The sequence below is a fragment of the Acomys russatus genome, chromosome 21 (assembly GCF_903995435.1).
Source record: "Acomys russatus chromosome 21, mAcoRus1.1, whole genome shotgun sequence".
In the NCBI taxonomy this organism is placed as follows: Eukaryota; Metazoa; Chordata; class Mammalia; order Rodentia; family Muridae; genus Acomys; species Acomys russatus.
In genome coordinates, this window is record NC_067157.1 from 42,641,122 (window position 1) to 42,660,142 (window position 19,021).

Sequence of the window (19,021 nt, forward strand, 5' to 3'; positions counted from 1 at the left end):
AGTAACCTGCATTTTAGGCTTTTATGTTGCTAAACAGAGAGCTTCCAGATGCAGGATCCAGACATGTTCCCAACAGAATCTGAAATAATAAGCGAGTCTTGTGTCAGTGCCCTAAGTTTACAGTGGTTGTTACGTAGCAGTGAACACTAGCATGGTTTTTCTGGAGACGCTGTCACTTAGCAAGAGGCTGTGCTCTAAGAAATGAATCCTTCGGTGGTTTCATTTTGCAAACACATGTTGATACTATTCCTGAGGAGAAACAAATATCTGGTCAACTAGGTACCATTGACAGAGGGGAAAAACAATACAAAACACCGAAGCCAACCAACCAACCAGCCAACGAACAAAATGAACCCTCCCTAAGTCAAGCTTGCTGAGCCCGTGAGGTGGAGGGCTGGGTGGCAGGAGCTGGGGTGAAGAGTTACCAGAATGGATGTAATCCAAGGACCAGCTTGAGCATGGAAGAGACCCATCCTAGGGTGGGTGACCAACTCCTGAAAGTTGCACACATCGAATCCCCCTTTCAATTGTCCCCCTCCCCCTTGTCTCCTGTAGCCCAGGCAGGATCACGTGCTGGGTGGAAGCAATTGGCAGGAGGGAGGGACTCTAATCTCAGGTGAGGATCACAGACCAGATCTTGTGAATCTCTGGTTTGGGGACTCACTTTGTTCTAACTCCCAGATGGTAGCATCCACACTCTGCCTAGAGAGCAGCATTTCATAACAGCATTGCAGAGTGTGTCTAGCTGAACTTAGGACCACCGTGATGTCAATAGTAAGTAGTCTTATGTGGTGGTGTATGTGCGAGATGACTGGCTGAAACATGTGGTAGTGGTTTGTGAATGTGACAGTGGGTAGATGAGTCTTTAATGTTGAGAAACATGAGAGGAAAGCCTACAGTTGCCGCAAACCGGCTGCTTGGGCTCCTGTCTGTCCGTTTTCAGGAATGTGTTAGTGGAACCGAGAGACGGTGGTTCTTCTTTCCACAGGGGACACAAAACATCAGAGAATTGTCTCCCTCACAATGAATCCATGATTAGAATATGTTTGCAGGTGAGCTTTCCCAGGAAAAAATGTGAAGGTGTGTCTTTCTTCTTCATTATAAAATGCAAGAAGAGCGTGCTAAAATGAAGGAAAAAGTATAAAAGGAACCAAAACTTGACTAGAATTCACACACCGATGGAGGTGGTAAAGGAGAGTGTGCTTTTTGAAAATGTAGCCTAGAGAAAAATACAAGATAATGGCTATACCGAATGACTCGAAATCTCCCCACAGTGTTTGCTTTCACAAGAGGCTCCTTTAAGAAACAAAAGAAAATCCCACTGTTCTTAACCAGACCGAAGACCTGGGTAGTTTAAACATCTCAGCCTTGTGTCTTAGGAAGAGCCTAGAGAGGGCTACTCTCAGAAGATAGCGTGACTAGTGTGCAGTGGTGTGGAACCCAGTAGCATTTACTGACTTAATTTATTATTGAGAAATCAGTCTGTAAAAGTGTTGCTAGCTTGGACTGGAAGAGATAGGACAAGGTGACGTGGCTGTGGCTGCACAGCTGCAGGCAAGGGCTGCCTTCTCTTCGCTGGCCCTAGGTCTGGGCGGTTTCCTTGCCTAACGTTTATACTCCCGCGTCTGTGCTGTGACGGTCAGAGCTTGTGCCCTGGTGTTGCGTGCTCATGCTCCCTTGCACAGTACCGCCTTTCCCTTCGATGTACTTTACCGTAGTTGACGTGCTCCGTTAGACTTCAGCCTGCCTAGGTGTCTGCAAACAAGCCGCTTACGCAGTTTTCACTTCCCCTTTCTCCTGGAGCGCCGATGCCCCTTCCATGCTTTCCTGCTAACTCCCACCTAAAGCCAAGATTAGTTTATTTGAATAAAAGTGAACATCTGAGCTAAGTCTGTGACCAAGGTGGATGATATGGAAATTTCCTTTGATGAGGAAATGGTAACAAAAGCAGAACCTTGGAGGGAACAGGAATGGTCAAGGTGTAATTGCAGAAAACTTGTGGCTAAAATCAGCTTACATTGAAAGAGCCACCTAATTCTTGTACCATTAGTCACATTGAAAAATAAGACATTATAGCCAGACATGGACAGAGGAGGGGCTCCCTACCCCTCATGGATGGACCATATTTGATCAATAGATCTGGGAGAAGAGTCATTGCCTTCAGTTGTGTGCCCACCGCTGATAGTCTCAACCCAGTGCTCACACAGATAGCCCAGATTCATCTATAAATGCAGTGGCATTGCAGTGAGAAGCTTAAAAAAGGTTGTTCGTGATTCTAAAAGTTACATAGCAAAAGAAAGCTCTATAATACCCAAGATAGTTTAGTTTTGAAAAAAATGAGGTGCTGGTGGCCCTTGCTTTACTAGATACACTATGGCTATCCCCCAAAGCTATGAAAATTAGATACAGTGATTTACAAGAGAGAGCAAATGTACCAAAGCCCAGAATGTGAGTCCGGAGGTCCATGTGTGAAGAGACATATACATGTGAAGTGTTGGGGTAGCCTGGGCTATATGTATCAGCCGCTGACTCAAAAACGAAACCAAAGCACGAGCGATGGTTCAGCAGGTGAAAGGGGCCTTGCCACAGAAGACCGGCCACCTGAGTTTGATTCCCAGAACCCATGGTAGAGGAGATCATTGTTTCCAGAAAGTTGTGCCCAGAAGTGTACATGTGTACCATGGTTCACATATATCCACACATATACATACGCATACATACATACACACACACACACACACACACACACACACACCAGATATACATGCGCATGCGCGCACGCATACACACACACACTGACATACACATAAGGAAATAAAATTTTTTTACTTAGAAAAAGAAAAAAATGAACTCTTTCCCCATCTCAAATATTTCATGCCCTGCTCATTTTGTAAACAATGTTAGAAAGTTAAGAAAAAAGAAGTTTAATATAGCAAGTTTGTATAAATGTGCACATAGGGGCAAGGGAGGATGGCGAATATGAATTCGGGTTTGATTCCAGATAGTATTCAGCCTTGTGAATGCACTATGTTTTTCTGCCATTTTAAAACTGAATTTTCTAAGTGTAAGACTTTATTTTCCTATTTGATTCTTATACCTTTGCTTCATTTTAAACTAAAATCATTTGGATTTATCATAGTAGTAGCTCAGCTATCTCATGCTGCGTGAGAAAACATCCTCAGGCTGAAAGGGCAGCAGTGACCAGTGGTCTCTCTGCTAATAGTGTCCGTGTCAGTGGCACAGCCCTGTGAGGCATGAGTGGTCCCCGTCCTCAGTCAGCTGGATGCTGATCTAGGCAGCCATTCTCAAATGCCTGGTGGGATCTGCCTGAGGGCCTGACCCCTGACCCCTGTCTGTCTCATGTGCTACCCCTCAAAACATTGACAAACATTAACCAGAGCTTGTGAATGCCTCTCAGACCTCTGCTGCCTTTGGCACAGCTGCTAACAATGTTACAGAGCGTGTGCTTTTCACCCTTTGTTGAGAATATTCCAAGTTCGACACGTCTTTGTCCCAAGGCCCTTCATTGTAACAGTGTTATGGGATAGTTGCTTGATTTCATTGCATGACAGCAACAACAACAACAACAACAAATCCCCTGGATCACCACACACACACACACACACACACACACACACACACACGTGCACGCACACACACACACATGCACACACACACTCATTCATGTACATATACAAAAGTAAGTTCATGTCACTCTTTTAAAGTAGTCTTTGCCTTTTTGTTTGTTACTTGTATAAAGAAAAAAAAAGCTTGCTTCATCTTCATTTTACCCTTTAATCTCTCAATAAAGAAGGGCAAATTCTAAATTTATAAACTGGGAAATTTGGTCAACTTTATGTAACAGGTTGAAAGCATTGTTAGTTATAGTGAGTCAAGTCCATGTGTCTCAGCCCTGACTTCTACACTGTGTTTCTGACTGTCCCTTTACTAGCATGACCAGTCTTAGAAAACAGAATTGCGGGGGACTCAGGAGTTGGCTGAGCTGTTAAGAGCCCTGGCTACATTTCTAACTGACTAGGTTTGGTTCCTAGTACCCACATGGGTCAGCTTACAGCCGCCATGTTGTGCATCACCATGTGGGTGCTGTGACTCAAAGACGTGTCCTCCAAAGAGTAGCCAGTGCTCTTCATCAGTTGCTAAGCCATATGTGCAGCTAGTGAGTGTAATTTGGTTTTAACAATATAGAGCTAACATTTCCTAGTGTCAGGCCCTGCCTCAGCACCTAACATGCTTCGTCCTACTGACCCTCAGGTGGATGTGTGAGATCGTGTGTTTGCTACTGGAAATGAGCACTGAAAAACAGTCATTTACCTAAGACCTGGAAATTTAATCTAGGCAGTCAAGCTATTACTCATGTCTATAGATAATTTCTCATAATTCCTAAATCTACAGATCTGTTTAAACAAAATGTTAGGTAGCTTTATTGAGTTATAAGTACCATGAATTAAAAATAGAAACTTAATGTATATATCATATTCTGATGACTCATTATCCTAATTAAGAGACTACATTTTTCCATTAATCAAATTTTTTTATTTTCCTTATTCATTCAGGTTTTCAAAAGGGTGGTATAGATTTTCTACTGCCTTGGAAATAGCAAAATACAGGTTGATCATTCCTAATCTGACTATCTGAAACAGGATATGATCTAAGATCTGAAACATCAAGTACGCACATGACACAATAAATGGAAAATTCTATACTTGGCTTTAGAGAACAGATTTCATTCAAAATTCAGGCACTTAAGTTATATGAAACTACCTCCAGGCTATATGTACAAGACATAAATATGATTTAAATCAGGGTTGTGCTTAGACTTACCCCATTCCAAAAATATCTTTTTATTTATATGCTACTATTTCAAAATATAAAGAGTACATTTAATCATATAAAGTATTAAATAATACAAATGTCTAAACCTTAAAGTATGCTTGAACATTTACTCTAAAAAGGCATAAGAACATAAGCTATATTTCCTTGTTTAAATATGTATTCTCATCTTGCAAAGTCTCTGTAATGAAATTGTGCATTTATGGGAATAGCAAACACACTGTATTTCCTTTTGCCAGGGGCCTAGCATTACATTGGTAGATGTAGTTTAGTAGTACGTATTCTCATTATGAATTAGTTATTATTGTTATTATTTTTAACCAAGGTTGAGCACTGGCTTAAGTGTTAGGTCTGTGGTGTGCCCAAGGGTACACAGTAGATAATGGAGCCAGATTTGAAACATGTTCTTTCTTCAAAACCCCTTCTGTCTTGGTCATACCATGCTGCTTGCTCTAAGGTCATATTTTTGACATACAAGCTTCATTAGCAGGATGAGATATTAATTACAGTTAATAGATGAAAGATTTTTTGATAATAAAATATAAAATGTTTTAAACTTAATCATAAAATATAAAAAGTTTTGCCTTTTCTAATTATATATCATAAGTAACTATCTAATAGAGTCAAGGAAAGTGTACCAGACAGTCTCTAATCTCCCCCCTGTCTGTGTTTTCTCTCCCAGGGTTACATTTTGCCATCTGCCTTTTCAGAGTAAGTGGCTCTATGTGGGCACTGAACGAGGTAATATACATATTGTCAACGTGGAGTCCTTCACACTCTCAGGCTATGTCATTATGTGGAATAAAGCCATTGAACTGTAAGTCTGAGCAAATATTCCATGTCTGAACATATCAAATATAAGTAGCTTATATCTTATATAACTATAAATTATCTCATATAAACATTATAAGTTATCTTGTATAAATTCTAAATGTATAATATTTTATATTTTCACCTGTGTATAAATTGTTACATTTGACAGTTGCAATGCAGTAGTTATTTCTGCTAGGTTGAAAACGTTCGCATTTATCATTTATTTTCTAATTAAATTATTTTTCTTTAATCTTCTAATTAGTTTTCTTTTAAATGGTGGTCACAAACCACTAATGTGTTGTTGCCAGTCTTTATCAAATACTGATGTAGGCTACTCTTTCGTATCTTCTAATAACAAAGAAATGTAAATGTTTGTTAAAATTACTATATCACCAAGATTAACAACAACCAGATTAAACTGTGGTACCCAAAATCTCTAGTGCTGATTTTCACTTCCTGAAAGTTTGTGTGTGTGTGTGTGTGTGTGTGTGTGATCTCTTTTTTAAGTTTTTACTTACAATGTTAAGAATAAAGGTTTGAAGCTGTTAGCAAGACTCTTTAAAAAACACACTCTACAGTTTTAATCTTTTGACAGAGAAAAGAAATGTGAGATATCTCAGACAACAGATAGAATAGTCTGTTCAAAGCTAGTTTGCCTTCCTGTGTCAGGCCCTCCTACCCTTTGTTGGAAGTGTGGGTTTTCAGTTTGTTCTTCAGTTGCTCATGACATCTAGTGAGTAGAGGCTGTCTAAGTCTTCACAGTTATGAAGTGGTGCAGCTTCCCAATCGGCATCATTCATGAGCAGATACATACCTTCTCCAAAGGCATGGCCGTTATTCCAGTGATATTTCTACCTATATGTTCTCTCTTTTTCTGGGATAGGTATTGGTAGCATTAATTTGTGGGTTCTTAAAAATAAAATAAAATAAACAGTTTTTTAAACTTATGTTATGAGCCATAGAATTGGTTGGGATGTTCCAGCTGACACCTAGCACTAAATGTTGCATTATTTTAATATTAAAATACTACATTGAAAAGGAATTTTCTGTGCTAAATAAATATTTGACTAAATTGAATTTTTTTCCTATATAGTAAATGCAATTATACAGTTTCTTGTTTTACATCCATATGATTTTCACTATTTTTTCTCTGGTGACTTACTGAACTATTTTCTTCATAAATGAATGAATCTTGTTATTGTAGTGAATATTAAAACTTTTAATTGAGTAAAACACCTTATTTTTGTTTTTTTCAGGTCATCCAAATCTCACCCAGGACCTGTTGTCCATATAAGTGATAATCCCATGGATGAGGGGAAGGTAGAATTTTTTTAAAACAAATATTTTTTTAATTAAATCCATGATGCTTTGACTTTTAAATATGCAAACCACCTTAGGGCTGTACTTTCAAGAAGCTGAAATTGGATCAAAGTTTGTCTATCGAATAATGTAACAGCTTGTTATTCATTTTGAAGAGCCAGCTAAGGGCTGGAGAGATGGATCAGAGGTTAAAAGCAATGACTGTTCTTCCAGTGGTCCAGAGTTCAATTTCCCAGCAACCACATGATGGCTCGTGGCCATCTATAAATGAGATCTGGTGCCCTCTTCTGGTCTGCAGGCAGAACATTGTATAAGCAGTAAATAAATCTTAAAAAAAAAAAAAAAAAAAAAAAAAAAAGAGCCAGGTGGAAAACTAGAGCGATTGCTAATGAAAGGGCTAAAATACTAAAGCATAAGTAATATTTAATAAATTTAAGGTACTCATTTGTATTTGACGTATTTAGAATATTTTTCATGATTTTCTGATAATGCAGACAGCTTTTCTTTGGGGATTGTATGTTTCTTACTAATTTAATTCACAGCTTTGTAAGTGCTTATCATATTTTAAATTATCTTATAGTAGACTATATCTCAGCTCCTTAAAATTTTCTTCATAAATAAGTTCAAATAATATAGAAATATTTTTGTTGTGTTTTAAAATCTTATTTAACTTTTTTGTACTTATACGGTCTGTATTTAGCCATTGTTAGTTTGAGTTATTTAATACATTAAAAAATAATACAATTTTCTTTTCAGTGAATTTTTGTTTTCATACTTAAACCATCTTTTAGTTCCATTTAATAGTGACATTTTTCTACCTATGTAATTTTAGGATATTACCCTGAATGAGCACCAGAAAGTTTGCTAGATATCAGTGGTCCAAAACTTTATCTTATGGAGGGATTTGACCCAAATGTTTTCTTCTCACAATTAGTGAGAAAGGGGAAACCTATAAGTTATCTACCACTGTTCTCTTAGCTTGCTCCTGTGAAACAAAATGTGCCTGGACTGTTTGGAGTTGGCCGGTGGCTTTAGAATTATATGATTGGAAAGAAGCTTTACATAAAGCAAATGTATAGTAACCTGACTATCACTATTTTGTTTTTTATACAAGATATTTATTTAAAACCTCAGCCCCTGAGTGAAAAGCCTAGTGGATTAGCAAGGTTCCCTCTACCTAGAGCTGCTCACTGAGTCAGCTCAGCACTTCTCTGTGGGGTCTTCTCTCATGAGGACATCAGTATACACTCTCCTGCTCCTCCTCCTTCATTAACATTTTTATACAATATATTTTTAAAACATGTTTCCCCGCCCTAGCTCCTCCCCACCTCCTCCCCCACTAACTTCATGCATTTCCTCCCTACACACCCCCACACCACCCACCCACCCCACACACAGAGAGAGAGAGAGAGAGAGAGAGGGAGAGAGAGAGAGAGAGAGGAGTTTGTTGCATATTGTCCAACTATTCTGTGCAATAGCCAGCCCTGGAGTGCAGTTAATATACCCAGTGTTGTTCCATTAGAGACAGCTGATTTGCCCTTCCCTGTACGTATGGATTTCAAACAGCTTCATGGTTAGGGTTGGGACTTTGTGTCTGCTCTCCTTGATGCTGGGATTGTGTCTGGTTTGAACCTGTGCAGGTCCTGTTTGTATTGCCACAATGTCTGTGAGTTGTTATGTGCATCGGTTCAGTTGTGTCTGGCAGGCAGTGTTTCCCTGGCCCACACTGTGTTTCTACTTCATCTTCTGCATAGGTGCCTGAGGTCCAGGTCTAGTCCTGCCTTCAAGGTCAGCCTGCTTTAAGTGTCCTTCTCATCATGTTTTGTCTTCAGTCTCTCGCTGACAGGGCAACCGAGCTTTCCTTAGGATGGAGCCCTGGCTCTCCTTGCCTTTCACGCTATCCTCACTAGAAGCACATGCTGAAGCCAATAGTTACTGGTCCTCAAGTGCAGACTTCTCCCTGCTGCCTCCATGCTTTGGTCTTTGGTTTCTGTCAATCTTGTTTGTATGACTATCTTACCATTCCTGCTGACTTCCTTTATACACTTTACGGTCCAAATAAAAGTGTGTGATATATACGTGGGGGTGTGGGGTGTGTGTGGGGTGTGTGTGTGTGTGTGTATCTATAGGTAGCCGAGATAATTCTGGAAGAAATATTTTCCCTTCCACATCCATAGTACTTGAGCTGTGCAAATGTTACGGTATGTGTGATTCACCACCTTTGTTATAGACGCACGTGTATCGCTGCTCCTGTGAACTACATACAGCTGTAGCTATTCACACACACACAAAAAACAACTTTTTATTGATTCATATTTGGTGGTGGAAGTTGAATTCAGGGCCTTGCACATGCTGAGTATTCTGTCAGTTCCCCAACTAATCTCCAGGCTGTTTGTTCTTTGTTTGTTTGTTTTTGTTGTTTGTTTGTTTTTATACAGAATTTTACTTTGTAGCACAGATTGGCCTAGATCTCACAATCCTTTTGTTTTAAGGTTTCTCAAGTGCTTGGATTGCAAGTATTGACCATCATGTTTGATTATGAGAGAAAATTTAGAAGGAAATTAGTTAGCAACATGCAAAATTATTTACATCTTCCTGAGTTATATAACAGCCTACTAAGAACAAAAAAAAAAAAAAAAGGGAAATTAGTTAGCAATATACAGAATTATTTACATCTTCCTGAGTTATATAACATTCTATTAGGAACAAATTTTTTAAAAATGTTTTTTATTTTAATTTTGAGAGTTTCACACACGAATATTATACCTCTGTTATTCTCTTTGCCTCTTTTCTACTCTCTGGACCCTTTCTCTCCCCCAACAAGCCCCTTTATGGTTATTTATTTTTAGTTACCACTGGATTTAGTTGGGGTTGTTACTATGAGCATAGGTATGTCTTAATTACTGTAGAATTGACAGCTTTCCAGTGGCAGCAAATATGAAGCCCCTCAGGAGCTGTGGCTGTCAGTAGCTCCTCAGCCAGGGCAGAGCTTCATGTGCCCCTCCCATCCCTACTACAACAGGCTAGAGCTTGTTCAGCTGACCACAGTGCCTGTGAGTTTATGAGCTCCATAGCCATGTTATGTCCAGAAAACTGTTTCTTAGTTTTCCCTCCTTTCCCACTTCCCATTTTCTGATTTCATGATGTTTCCCAATTTATTCTGTATGTGTATTTGTGTATGTGTGTGTGTGTGTGTCTGTGTCTGTGTGCCTGTGTCTGTGTGTGCATGGCATGGGGTAGGGGTCATGATATGGATGTCCCTTTTAGGGCTAAGAACTAAATAGTCACTCTCAGCACTTTGACCAGGTAGGAGTCTGCATTAATTGCCACTACTGCAAGATGAAGCTTTCTAGTCGGAGTAAATCCTGCAGAGATTGTCCAAGGACTTTATGGATAACTTAGGTTCCTATTTTCCTTTTCTTGCCTTTGTAGAGAAGATCGAAGAAGCCTGTGGCCATTACACCTCAACCTGTTTGCACATATTTCTAATGTCATTAGGATGTCATGGCTGGTTAAATGAGGCCAAAACTTTACTGTGACTTTCTTAGGTTATTAAAATGTGAATAGGCAAAGCCAATTCCATAAAGTTACAAATCTGTGAAGTGACTATATTTTACCTCTTATAGCGAATGTTCAGCTTACTCCTTTTCATTCAGTCCAGGAGCCCAGACGGTGGAAGGGTGCTGTCTAACTTTAGGGTGGGTCTTCCTGCTTCAGTTAGCATCTTCAAGATAGCCCTCACAGCCATGCCAGAAGCCTGTCTCTTTTCTGACTCTAGAGCCTATCAAAATAGTAGTCACTGCTAACCATCACTCTGGGACAAGGGTGTGGGGCAGCAGATGGACATTGCAGGGTTTATAAGGCAGGAACATTCCAGGTTTCATGACATATGTTAAAGGTATAATAACAAACAATATAGTATTAGTCCTTACTCAATGAACCAGTGTTATAATCTTCAGGGAAATTCAAATACCAAAAAGGCTATAAAGTCACCCTTCAGACTAGAAAAGGATTGATTGTTACTAGAGCACATTGGAAGGACATTGGAAGGGCATTGACTTAACATTTGGTAATCTTCCCCAAAGCAACAATTGCTAAGACTACATCTAAAGGATATGTGGGACTAATCAGAGGATTCGTTTAAATGGCATCCTCAGACAGGAGGGCAGCATGCACAAAAACTCAAATATGAGTGTGCACAGAGAAATAAACTCCAGAGTCAGCAGATGGAGTGTGTTGGGCAGGAGAGGCATGCCTGGTGATTCTGGAGAACTAAGTAGCAAACAGATAGTGATAAGTTTTATAGTTGTGAGGGTGAGTTTAGATTTTATCATGAAAAGAATGAGGAGGCTGACACTGTAAGTAGAAGCATACATTTCCCTCTCAGCTGTGGAATTCATAACTGGTCCTACAACCACAGTGTGAGATTGGTCCAAAAAGAGGTCTTCCTATATTTTTCCAGGAGGGAGGTACTACAAATAGAGGGATAATAAATTAGAGAGTTACAGAACATCATCTGAAATTTGCTCGATGGTTTTTCTTGTGGAAGGCGGGAACTAACATTCATGATGACAGCCAAGCTCTTTGACTGACAGCTGACTGATGAGCTTTGCAGATCAGGACACACAGTGGCGAGAGCAGGAGGCTCCAGAGGCTGCGAGCAGTCTTGAGCATCCTGCCTTTCTGGTTAATGTTGGGAAGTGGTATGGCTCTTGGAAATTGAGCTTGAACCTCATGAAGGAGTATGTGTGACAATGTGAAATTAATTAGTATGTACATTGAGTGAAATTCCTTGGTGATATATATCTTGGGAAGTATGTAATATCTCAGGCACATACAAATGTGCATTTTATTAGTAATTTCTTAGAAATGTATTAGGATGTGGATTCATGACTTCAAAAAGTCTGCTTTTTCTTTTCAGTATCAGTTGTATTTTGAGTCACTAATCGTCAAAGGCATGCAAATTCCCCTGCAGTGGCCTCAGTTGTCACTCTCACTGCAATTGGTTAGTGATGTTAGAGTTTCATGCTCGAAGGATGTTAACGATGATTAGCTTTATTCTTCACAAGGAAGTATTTTATGGAGTAGATAAATCATTCCTTCATAATGTGGTGTTTCCTTTCTCCAGCTTTTGATTGGCTTTGAATCCGGAACAGTAGTTTTATGGGACCTCAAGTCAAAGAAGGCTGACTACAGATACACGTATGATGAGGTAACGGCAATGTTTATTCTCATTAAAGATCTGTCATTGTTATAATTCATAGCATCTTCTCTTAGAATTGAATTTTAAGCTTTAGCTTAGACTTGATTTTAGGTTATTTACAGAAACTTTTCTAATTGCCTTAAAACACAAAGTTGCTTTCATTAGTAGCATGCCAACATCACTGTCATCTGTGTTTGGGGAGTTAGAACACACTGGGTGGTGTTGTCATTCATCTGCAAACCTGCTGAGTCATGGTGCTCTCTCTGGGAAGCCATGTCAACTCATAGCTCACATAGTAGCTGCACAGATCTTCACATGCTCTATTTACAGCACAATCCCGCATCTCTCCTACGTTAGATCCGGGCCACACTGTTCAGAGCTCACTTCTCAAAACAATAGATACATTTTTCTCTTATTAAACAAGATTTTAAATAGCTTTGGTTTGGCTTCTCAGCACTGGTCAAACTTTGTGAAGATGATTTTCACTTATAGTACACATAAAGGTATGGCTTATTTTAAGATTGAGATTTTGGAATGGCTTAAGTTTCTTTTGGACCAAAATCCTTTCAATCTGAAATGTTGCATTGGGTATTGGCATTGACAGTCTCTGTGCTCATCATCATGTAAATGTTTTCATACAACCTGTATTAAAATACGGTATAATTTTAGCTTAAGTTTACAAGCACACAAGGAACCCACATAAGCAGACATTGAATTAACTATGTGTGTATAATAGAAACTTTTTTTAAAGTTCCAATTGAATGCTTTCTTGCTGTGCTGTGCAATTGTGATAGCTCAGCAGGGCACCTTTTAAGTCAGTTAACCATTAAGACCGATAAATACATCACCATGACCTGAAAATAAGAAATTCAAAGCAAACATCAGGAACTGATTTTCTAAAAATAAGATTTTATAGAAAAAAGTCATAATTTAGAACAAAACAAACAAACACCAAACCAAAACAACAACAAAAATTATAGGACGAACACATAAAATGCTTTCTGGATAGTGGATTAGAAGTATAGTCTAATCAACAGAGGGTCTTCTGAAGTGACGTCACGCAGGTAAGGTCTCCTTGAAGGACTAGAGAGGTGGTTAAGAAGCACCAGGTGCTTTTCATTGGACCCAGGTTTGATTGGCAGCATCCATAGGGTACCTTACAACTGTCTGTGGCCCCCATTCGCATAGGATGCAGCATCCTCTTCTGGCCTCTGTTTGTGTGCACTAGGACCACAGATGGCTCACAGACACACATTCAGGCAAAACACTAACATACATGAAATAAAATAATTAAAAGGAAAAGAGGTGGTTTCCTTAGATTAAAAGTCACCTCCATAATTACTCTAAGGTAAATATTCTATGATGTTCATTTTGTAGAGTTTTCATTGATCTTAACCAAATATATGTCTTGAATTTTAGGATAGATTTTTTTTGGGGGGTTCATTAAAAAAACTCTAATCTCTCAATGTAGCTAATTTGTTTAATCAGGCATTGTTTGTAATAACTTGGTAGTTCATGCTTTGGTAGGGCTTATTCTGAGAAGCTCTAAGTATTCTTTTCTGAACTTCTCAGTAAATAGTGCATATGTCATTATCATAGCTTCCTAAATCACAGTTAAGAAATACAATGATAAAGAGGAATTAAACAGTTTCTGTATGAATTGTCCTATTTGTATTATAAGAGGACTAAGTTATTTTGAGAACGTAGTTAATATATTGACCAGCTTAGAAACGCTAAAAAATTTATTAAAATCAATGACAAACTCTTTATTACTAGTTTGATAATAGAATTCTCCACCCTTCTGTAGGCTATTCACTCTGTGGCTTGGCATCATGAAGGAAAGCAGTTTATTTGCAGTCATTCTGATGGCACTTTGACCATATGGAATGTGAGGTCCCCTGCTAAGCCTGTACAGACCATCACTCCTCATGGTAAGGATGCCTCCATTTTAAAGACCACCCAATTGCAATGGGCTGTTGTTGTCTTTGGAGTTATTTCTGTTTTAATGAGTGAAGAATATTATGATTGTTTCATGGAGTGAATACTGTAGCATCTTCTGAGTATCATTTTCTTATTTGTCCAAAAAGCAGATCATGTTGTGAATTCTAAGAGATTTTAAACTTGTCTCACCTTGAAATTGTCACAAGCTGCTAATGTATATGTGACAGTGTAGGTGAAACATCAAGGCCTCAACTGGAGAGAATTCTATACATTGAAGCATGGCCCAAGGTCAGCTAGAGTTTGTGACGTCACTGGGAAGACCGGCGGGCTCAGCAGGCACACAGTCTTCTTCCCAAAGAGTTTGTACATGAGAAGAGTGTGAGGCAGGGGATGGGAATGCACATAGGGTGAAGCTGAGGAAATCAGTCTTGTTCCAAGAGCCTTTTCCCTGGCCTGAGAATTGAGCCAGACAGCAAGGAGCTGTTACTGCACGTGGGAGCACTGTCTACCAAAGAGTCTCACTGGGCCCAGCGTCCAAAGTCTAAGATTTTTCTAGGGCCAGCCAGGTAGGCACTCTGTGTTTTAGTAGATATCCAAACTCCAGGACTCTTGGATGTAAAATCATGACTATATTCGCTGTTCAGACAGTTCAGGCAGTGAGGCCACTTATCAGTCAGGATACAGCAAGAGCCACTATGGAAATGAAGTTCCCACACATCAGCCAGAAGAAAGTTTGCAAGCTGATCTTTTGTTTTGTTTTGGTTTTGTTTTTGAGACAGGGTTTCTCTGTGTGTAGCCTTGCCTGTCCTGGCTTGTTTTGTAGACCAGCCTGGCCTTGAACTCACAGAGATCCTCCTGCCTCTGCCTCCCTAGTGCTAGGATTAAAGCTGTGCGCCACCACCCTTGGCGCAAGCTGATCTTTGTAAGGATAGCAGACTCAGGCTACAGTGTTAACTGCTTTCTGCATAAGTGATATTTATGAACTCTATGAGGAATTATCCTAAGCAGACTGAAATGCCTTCTTTTTGTTTTGTAATTTGTATCTCCTAACTTATTATATGCATATATACTCTCAACCCCAAACCTAAGTGGACCTTCATACCAAGTTTAGAAAAATCATAGTGAGGATCTGTTCCATAATTCCCATTTTGGAAAAGTTATATATATCCCCAAGTATTTCAATGTGGAAGTTACAGAAGCAGTAAAATTGAACTCTCAGGCGTGTGTTGTCACACACCTGCTGTTTTATTACAGCACTCAATAAGCTGACGCAGGGAACCCTGAGTTTAAGACCAGCCTGGGGCGCATATCAGCACCCTATCTCAAACAGAGGAATGAATAGCAAACAAAACTCAGGGTTTTTTTTTCCCTCTGTAGAGGTTTCCTGGAAACCCACAGTCCTTGACGGCACGTCCATGGAATATATTCCACCTCTGCTTTTCAGTAGCAGTCATCTTCCAGAAAAGTACCAAATGTAAATCTGATGCAGGCCTGTTTGTGGATGACATTGCTTAGTTCTTAGCTTTCCTCATATATTTTTGCTCTTTGCATTACTGCCTAGGTCTCTAACCTTTTTTTTGGCGCTAAAGGAAATTCTCATACATCTTAGGATCTCCCAAACCCCTAGAAGTTATGACTATAGAAAACGAAGTGTGTGGCAGCAGTGGCCATGAGCTCCCGAGCTTTTGTTTCAGCTGCATGAGAAAATGCAAGTACAAGCTCCTGCTCTACCGAAGATGGTAGAAGGATGTAAGCCTTGGTCTCATCTTGGTACCTGTCTGATGGTCTTTTTCCTGACAGGACCTAATGTAGCCCAGCTTGTCCTCAAAGTCTACGTGTAGCTTTAGGATAACCTTCATCCTCCTGCATCCTCCTCTCAACAGCTGGAGTCCCAGATGTTGTGGAACTCTTCCAGCATGAGACCCTGGATTTGATACCTAGCACCTGAATAGGAAAGGGAAAGAGAGAGAGACAGTACCAAGGGTATTTTTGTAATTTTTACTATTTGAGGGTAACTTCAAGGTATGATACCCAATCATCTTCAAGGTTCCATTGTTTCCTTTGTTAGTAACAAGCACATATTCTGATCTGAAGAGCCAATGAATTAGATGTGGGTGTAATAGCCATCCAGTGCTTTAAGCTGGGCAGTTCTTGAGCCTTTTCTTAACTTAAATACCTGGTAAATTATGAAAGCTCCTGGTCAGTTATTTGAGAACAGTTTGTTTCTTCATGATTTAGATACAGGTTGTACTGTTCAGCATCTCAAGTGGGCTTTATTCTGCAGTTGTCCCATATTCATGTATGGCCATTTGGTTAGGGATCTATGTGCCATGTCTCTACTATAAGGCTGTACTTTCCCACTTTAAAATCAATAGCCATTTCTATTCATATTTAGTGCTGTAATTACTTTAATTTGGAGACTGCATGCCATTTTTTCTGAGAGTTTTACTCTCTAGTTTTCATTTCTGTTGATGTTTCTTGTATGGATTAGAGCCACAATGTTGCCACATGAATATTTTCCACTTAACCTTGATTTTTTTATTCAATAAATGCATCCCCCTACCCTTGGCAGGCAAACCTAAAGAAGTAATATAGATCAGTTTCTACAGTGTTTATAGTCTCTTTGCAGGAAAGAGTCACTAGCTGAACTTACCATTAACACAGTAAGGCAAAGAACAATTTATTTTAATTTTTTCAAAGTTAAAGGTAAACGATATAAATAAAGAGCATTATTTTCTTGTATATGTGAAGAAATAGAATAAACTTACACAGTACAGCAGACTAAATGTTGATGATACTAGTTTATTACATGTGTAATTTTATTTCTATAAATTATTTTATGAGTTTGTCTCTCACAGCTTAGCTTGCCAGCAGCAGTGGTAATTTATTAGCACTAAATTATGTTACCAGCTGAGTTCTACACAAGGACCTGAGTCCACTCCAGTGCATTTCAGCACAAAAATATGCCTTGTGTATCAAAACAAGACACCATTTGTTCTGTATCGTATATTTGTGATACACAGTTTTTATATTATCAACCAGACATTCTGATAGAATAAAATTTAGTTCTTTACTTTCTCATACTTACAACTTCTTGCTTTTAATTTTTAGCCTAATGATTGTTAAATTACTTTAAACATACTTTACTTTTACATTTTTGTGCATTATTAGTTCTGGTGAGTTTTGATTAGTTAGATGGTGATAGCCACCAGCACAGTGTACATAGTGCATTGGCATGGTATTTAGTGTTACCATGCTTCATGCTAAAATGGATGTTAATATATTCTGCTCCCTTTTTGCATGGCTGAAGCCTGAACCCAGGTCACTATGCATGTTAGGCAGGCACTCTGCCAACTGAGCTGTATTTCCAGCCCAGAGCTTCGTATATTCTTGAAAGATGTGTTCAGAAGACATAATACGACATCAGCCTAATGTGGGATTTTAAAGCAGGAAGTCTGTGACCTTTGGGAAGCCAATTAGCATTTCTGAATCTCATTATTATCTATAACTAGAAATAATGATGAAACTTATCTAGCTTTCTCATGCTGTTCTGAGAATTGTCTTCATTTAGCCAACAAATATTTATTGGCTCTACTATATTATAAACTATATAAGTGAGACTATCTGGACATTATGATATGCTATGCATATGTGATTCTCTTAAATGGAGATTTGGGAATTGTATTTACTCAATGGGATATATTGTTTCTATAAAATATATTTCTGTTTCCTGCACACACCTGTTTGCTTGTTTTGAGGAAATAAGTTGTTTGATACAAGAAGTATAACAGAGTTAAAGAAGTTTTGGGCTAGCTGAATTAAGGCTTAAGTTTTTCTTCTTTGCATGACACAGCAGATGGTTTTTGATTGCCTCAAACAAGCTAACATAGTGTCTCTTTTTATTGTAGTCTTTATGAATATCAAAGTCATTTCCATGGCAACCAGACAACCTTGGATCCTTTTCCAGCTTTGATATGCACAGACTTTGTAAAGAGACTGGGAGGTGACTCTGGGTGGATGTGGTGGATAAAGCATTTCTTTGCCTCACAGGTGTGAGGACCAGAGTTCTTATCTCTAAAACCCTTATAGAAGGGCAGGTCTATAATGGCAACCACCTATAAACTCAGCCCTCCTAAGGCAGAGGCAGGGGAAGGCTACCTAAACTAGCAGAAATCCTCACGCCCTGACTTCAGTAGGAGACACTGCCTTAATTTAAAGAGTGAGAGCCATTAAGAAAGACACCTGGCATCAGCTTCAATACTCCATGTGTATGCATACATATGCACACATGTGCTCATACAGATATGAACGTGAATACATACATACTGGATGCACACAATGTATACACACACACACTCACACACACACACACACCTTGTGGAGATAATTTCTATTCTCTGAGACTGTTATCGGTTGTAAATGGCAGAAATGAACAGGATGAGTTATCAAGTGTATATCAACATATGGAAATTGGAACAGAGTTTTATTTCACAGATTTACTTTGCAAAGTCACTTATCTGCAAAAAAAAAAAAAAAAAAAGTAGTCTAAGTCTGCTGCTCCTTTGTGGTTTACTCCTCTGCGGTGACAGAAGAGTAAGCTTTATTTGGAAGAGAATTGTTGACAGCCCTGCTGTGGCCGCTCTTATCCTGAAGCCATCATCTTGCTTAAGTGGTTTGTGGGCTCAGGCCCCCCCCCCACAGTCTGCTCTGTAGCCCTGGTTTGTGGGGTCAGGTCCCCCCACAGTCTGCTCTGTAGCCCTGGTTTGTGGGGTCAGGTCCCCCCACAGTCTGCTCTGTAGCCCTGGTTTGTGGGGTCAGGTCCCCCACAGTCTGCTCTGTAGCCCTGGTTTGTGGGCTCAGGCCCCCCTCACAGTCTGCTCTGTAGCCCTGGTT

The 19,021-nt window shown here is 39.4% G+C and overlaps 1 protein-coding gene across 3 annotated transcripts in view; it reads left to right on the forward strand.

Annotated features, from left to right (window-relative positions):
• The window catches only part of Stxbp5 (syntaxin binding protein 5), a 127,859-nt gene that overhangs the window by 42,204 nt on the left and 66,634 nt on the right, over window positions 1-19,021 (forward strand). For all 3 annotated transcript variants that reach the window (XM_051164257.1, XM_051164258.1, XM_051164259.1), the window contains exons 5-8: window positions 5,534-5,668; window positions 6,921-6,984; window positions 12,113-12,196; window positions 13,995-14,118. In XM_051164257.1, the coding sequence (XP_051020214.1) occupies window positions 5,534-5,668; window positions 6,921-6,984; window positions 12,113-12,196; window positions 13,995-14,118 (407 nt within the window). The remainder of the gene's footprint in view (window positions 1-5,533; window positions 5,669-6,920; window positions 6,985-12,112; window positions 12,197-13,994; window positions 14,119-19,021) is intronic.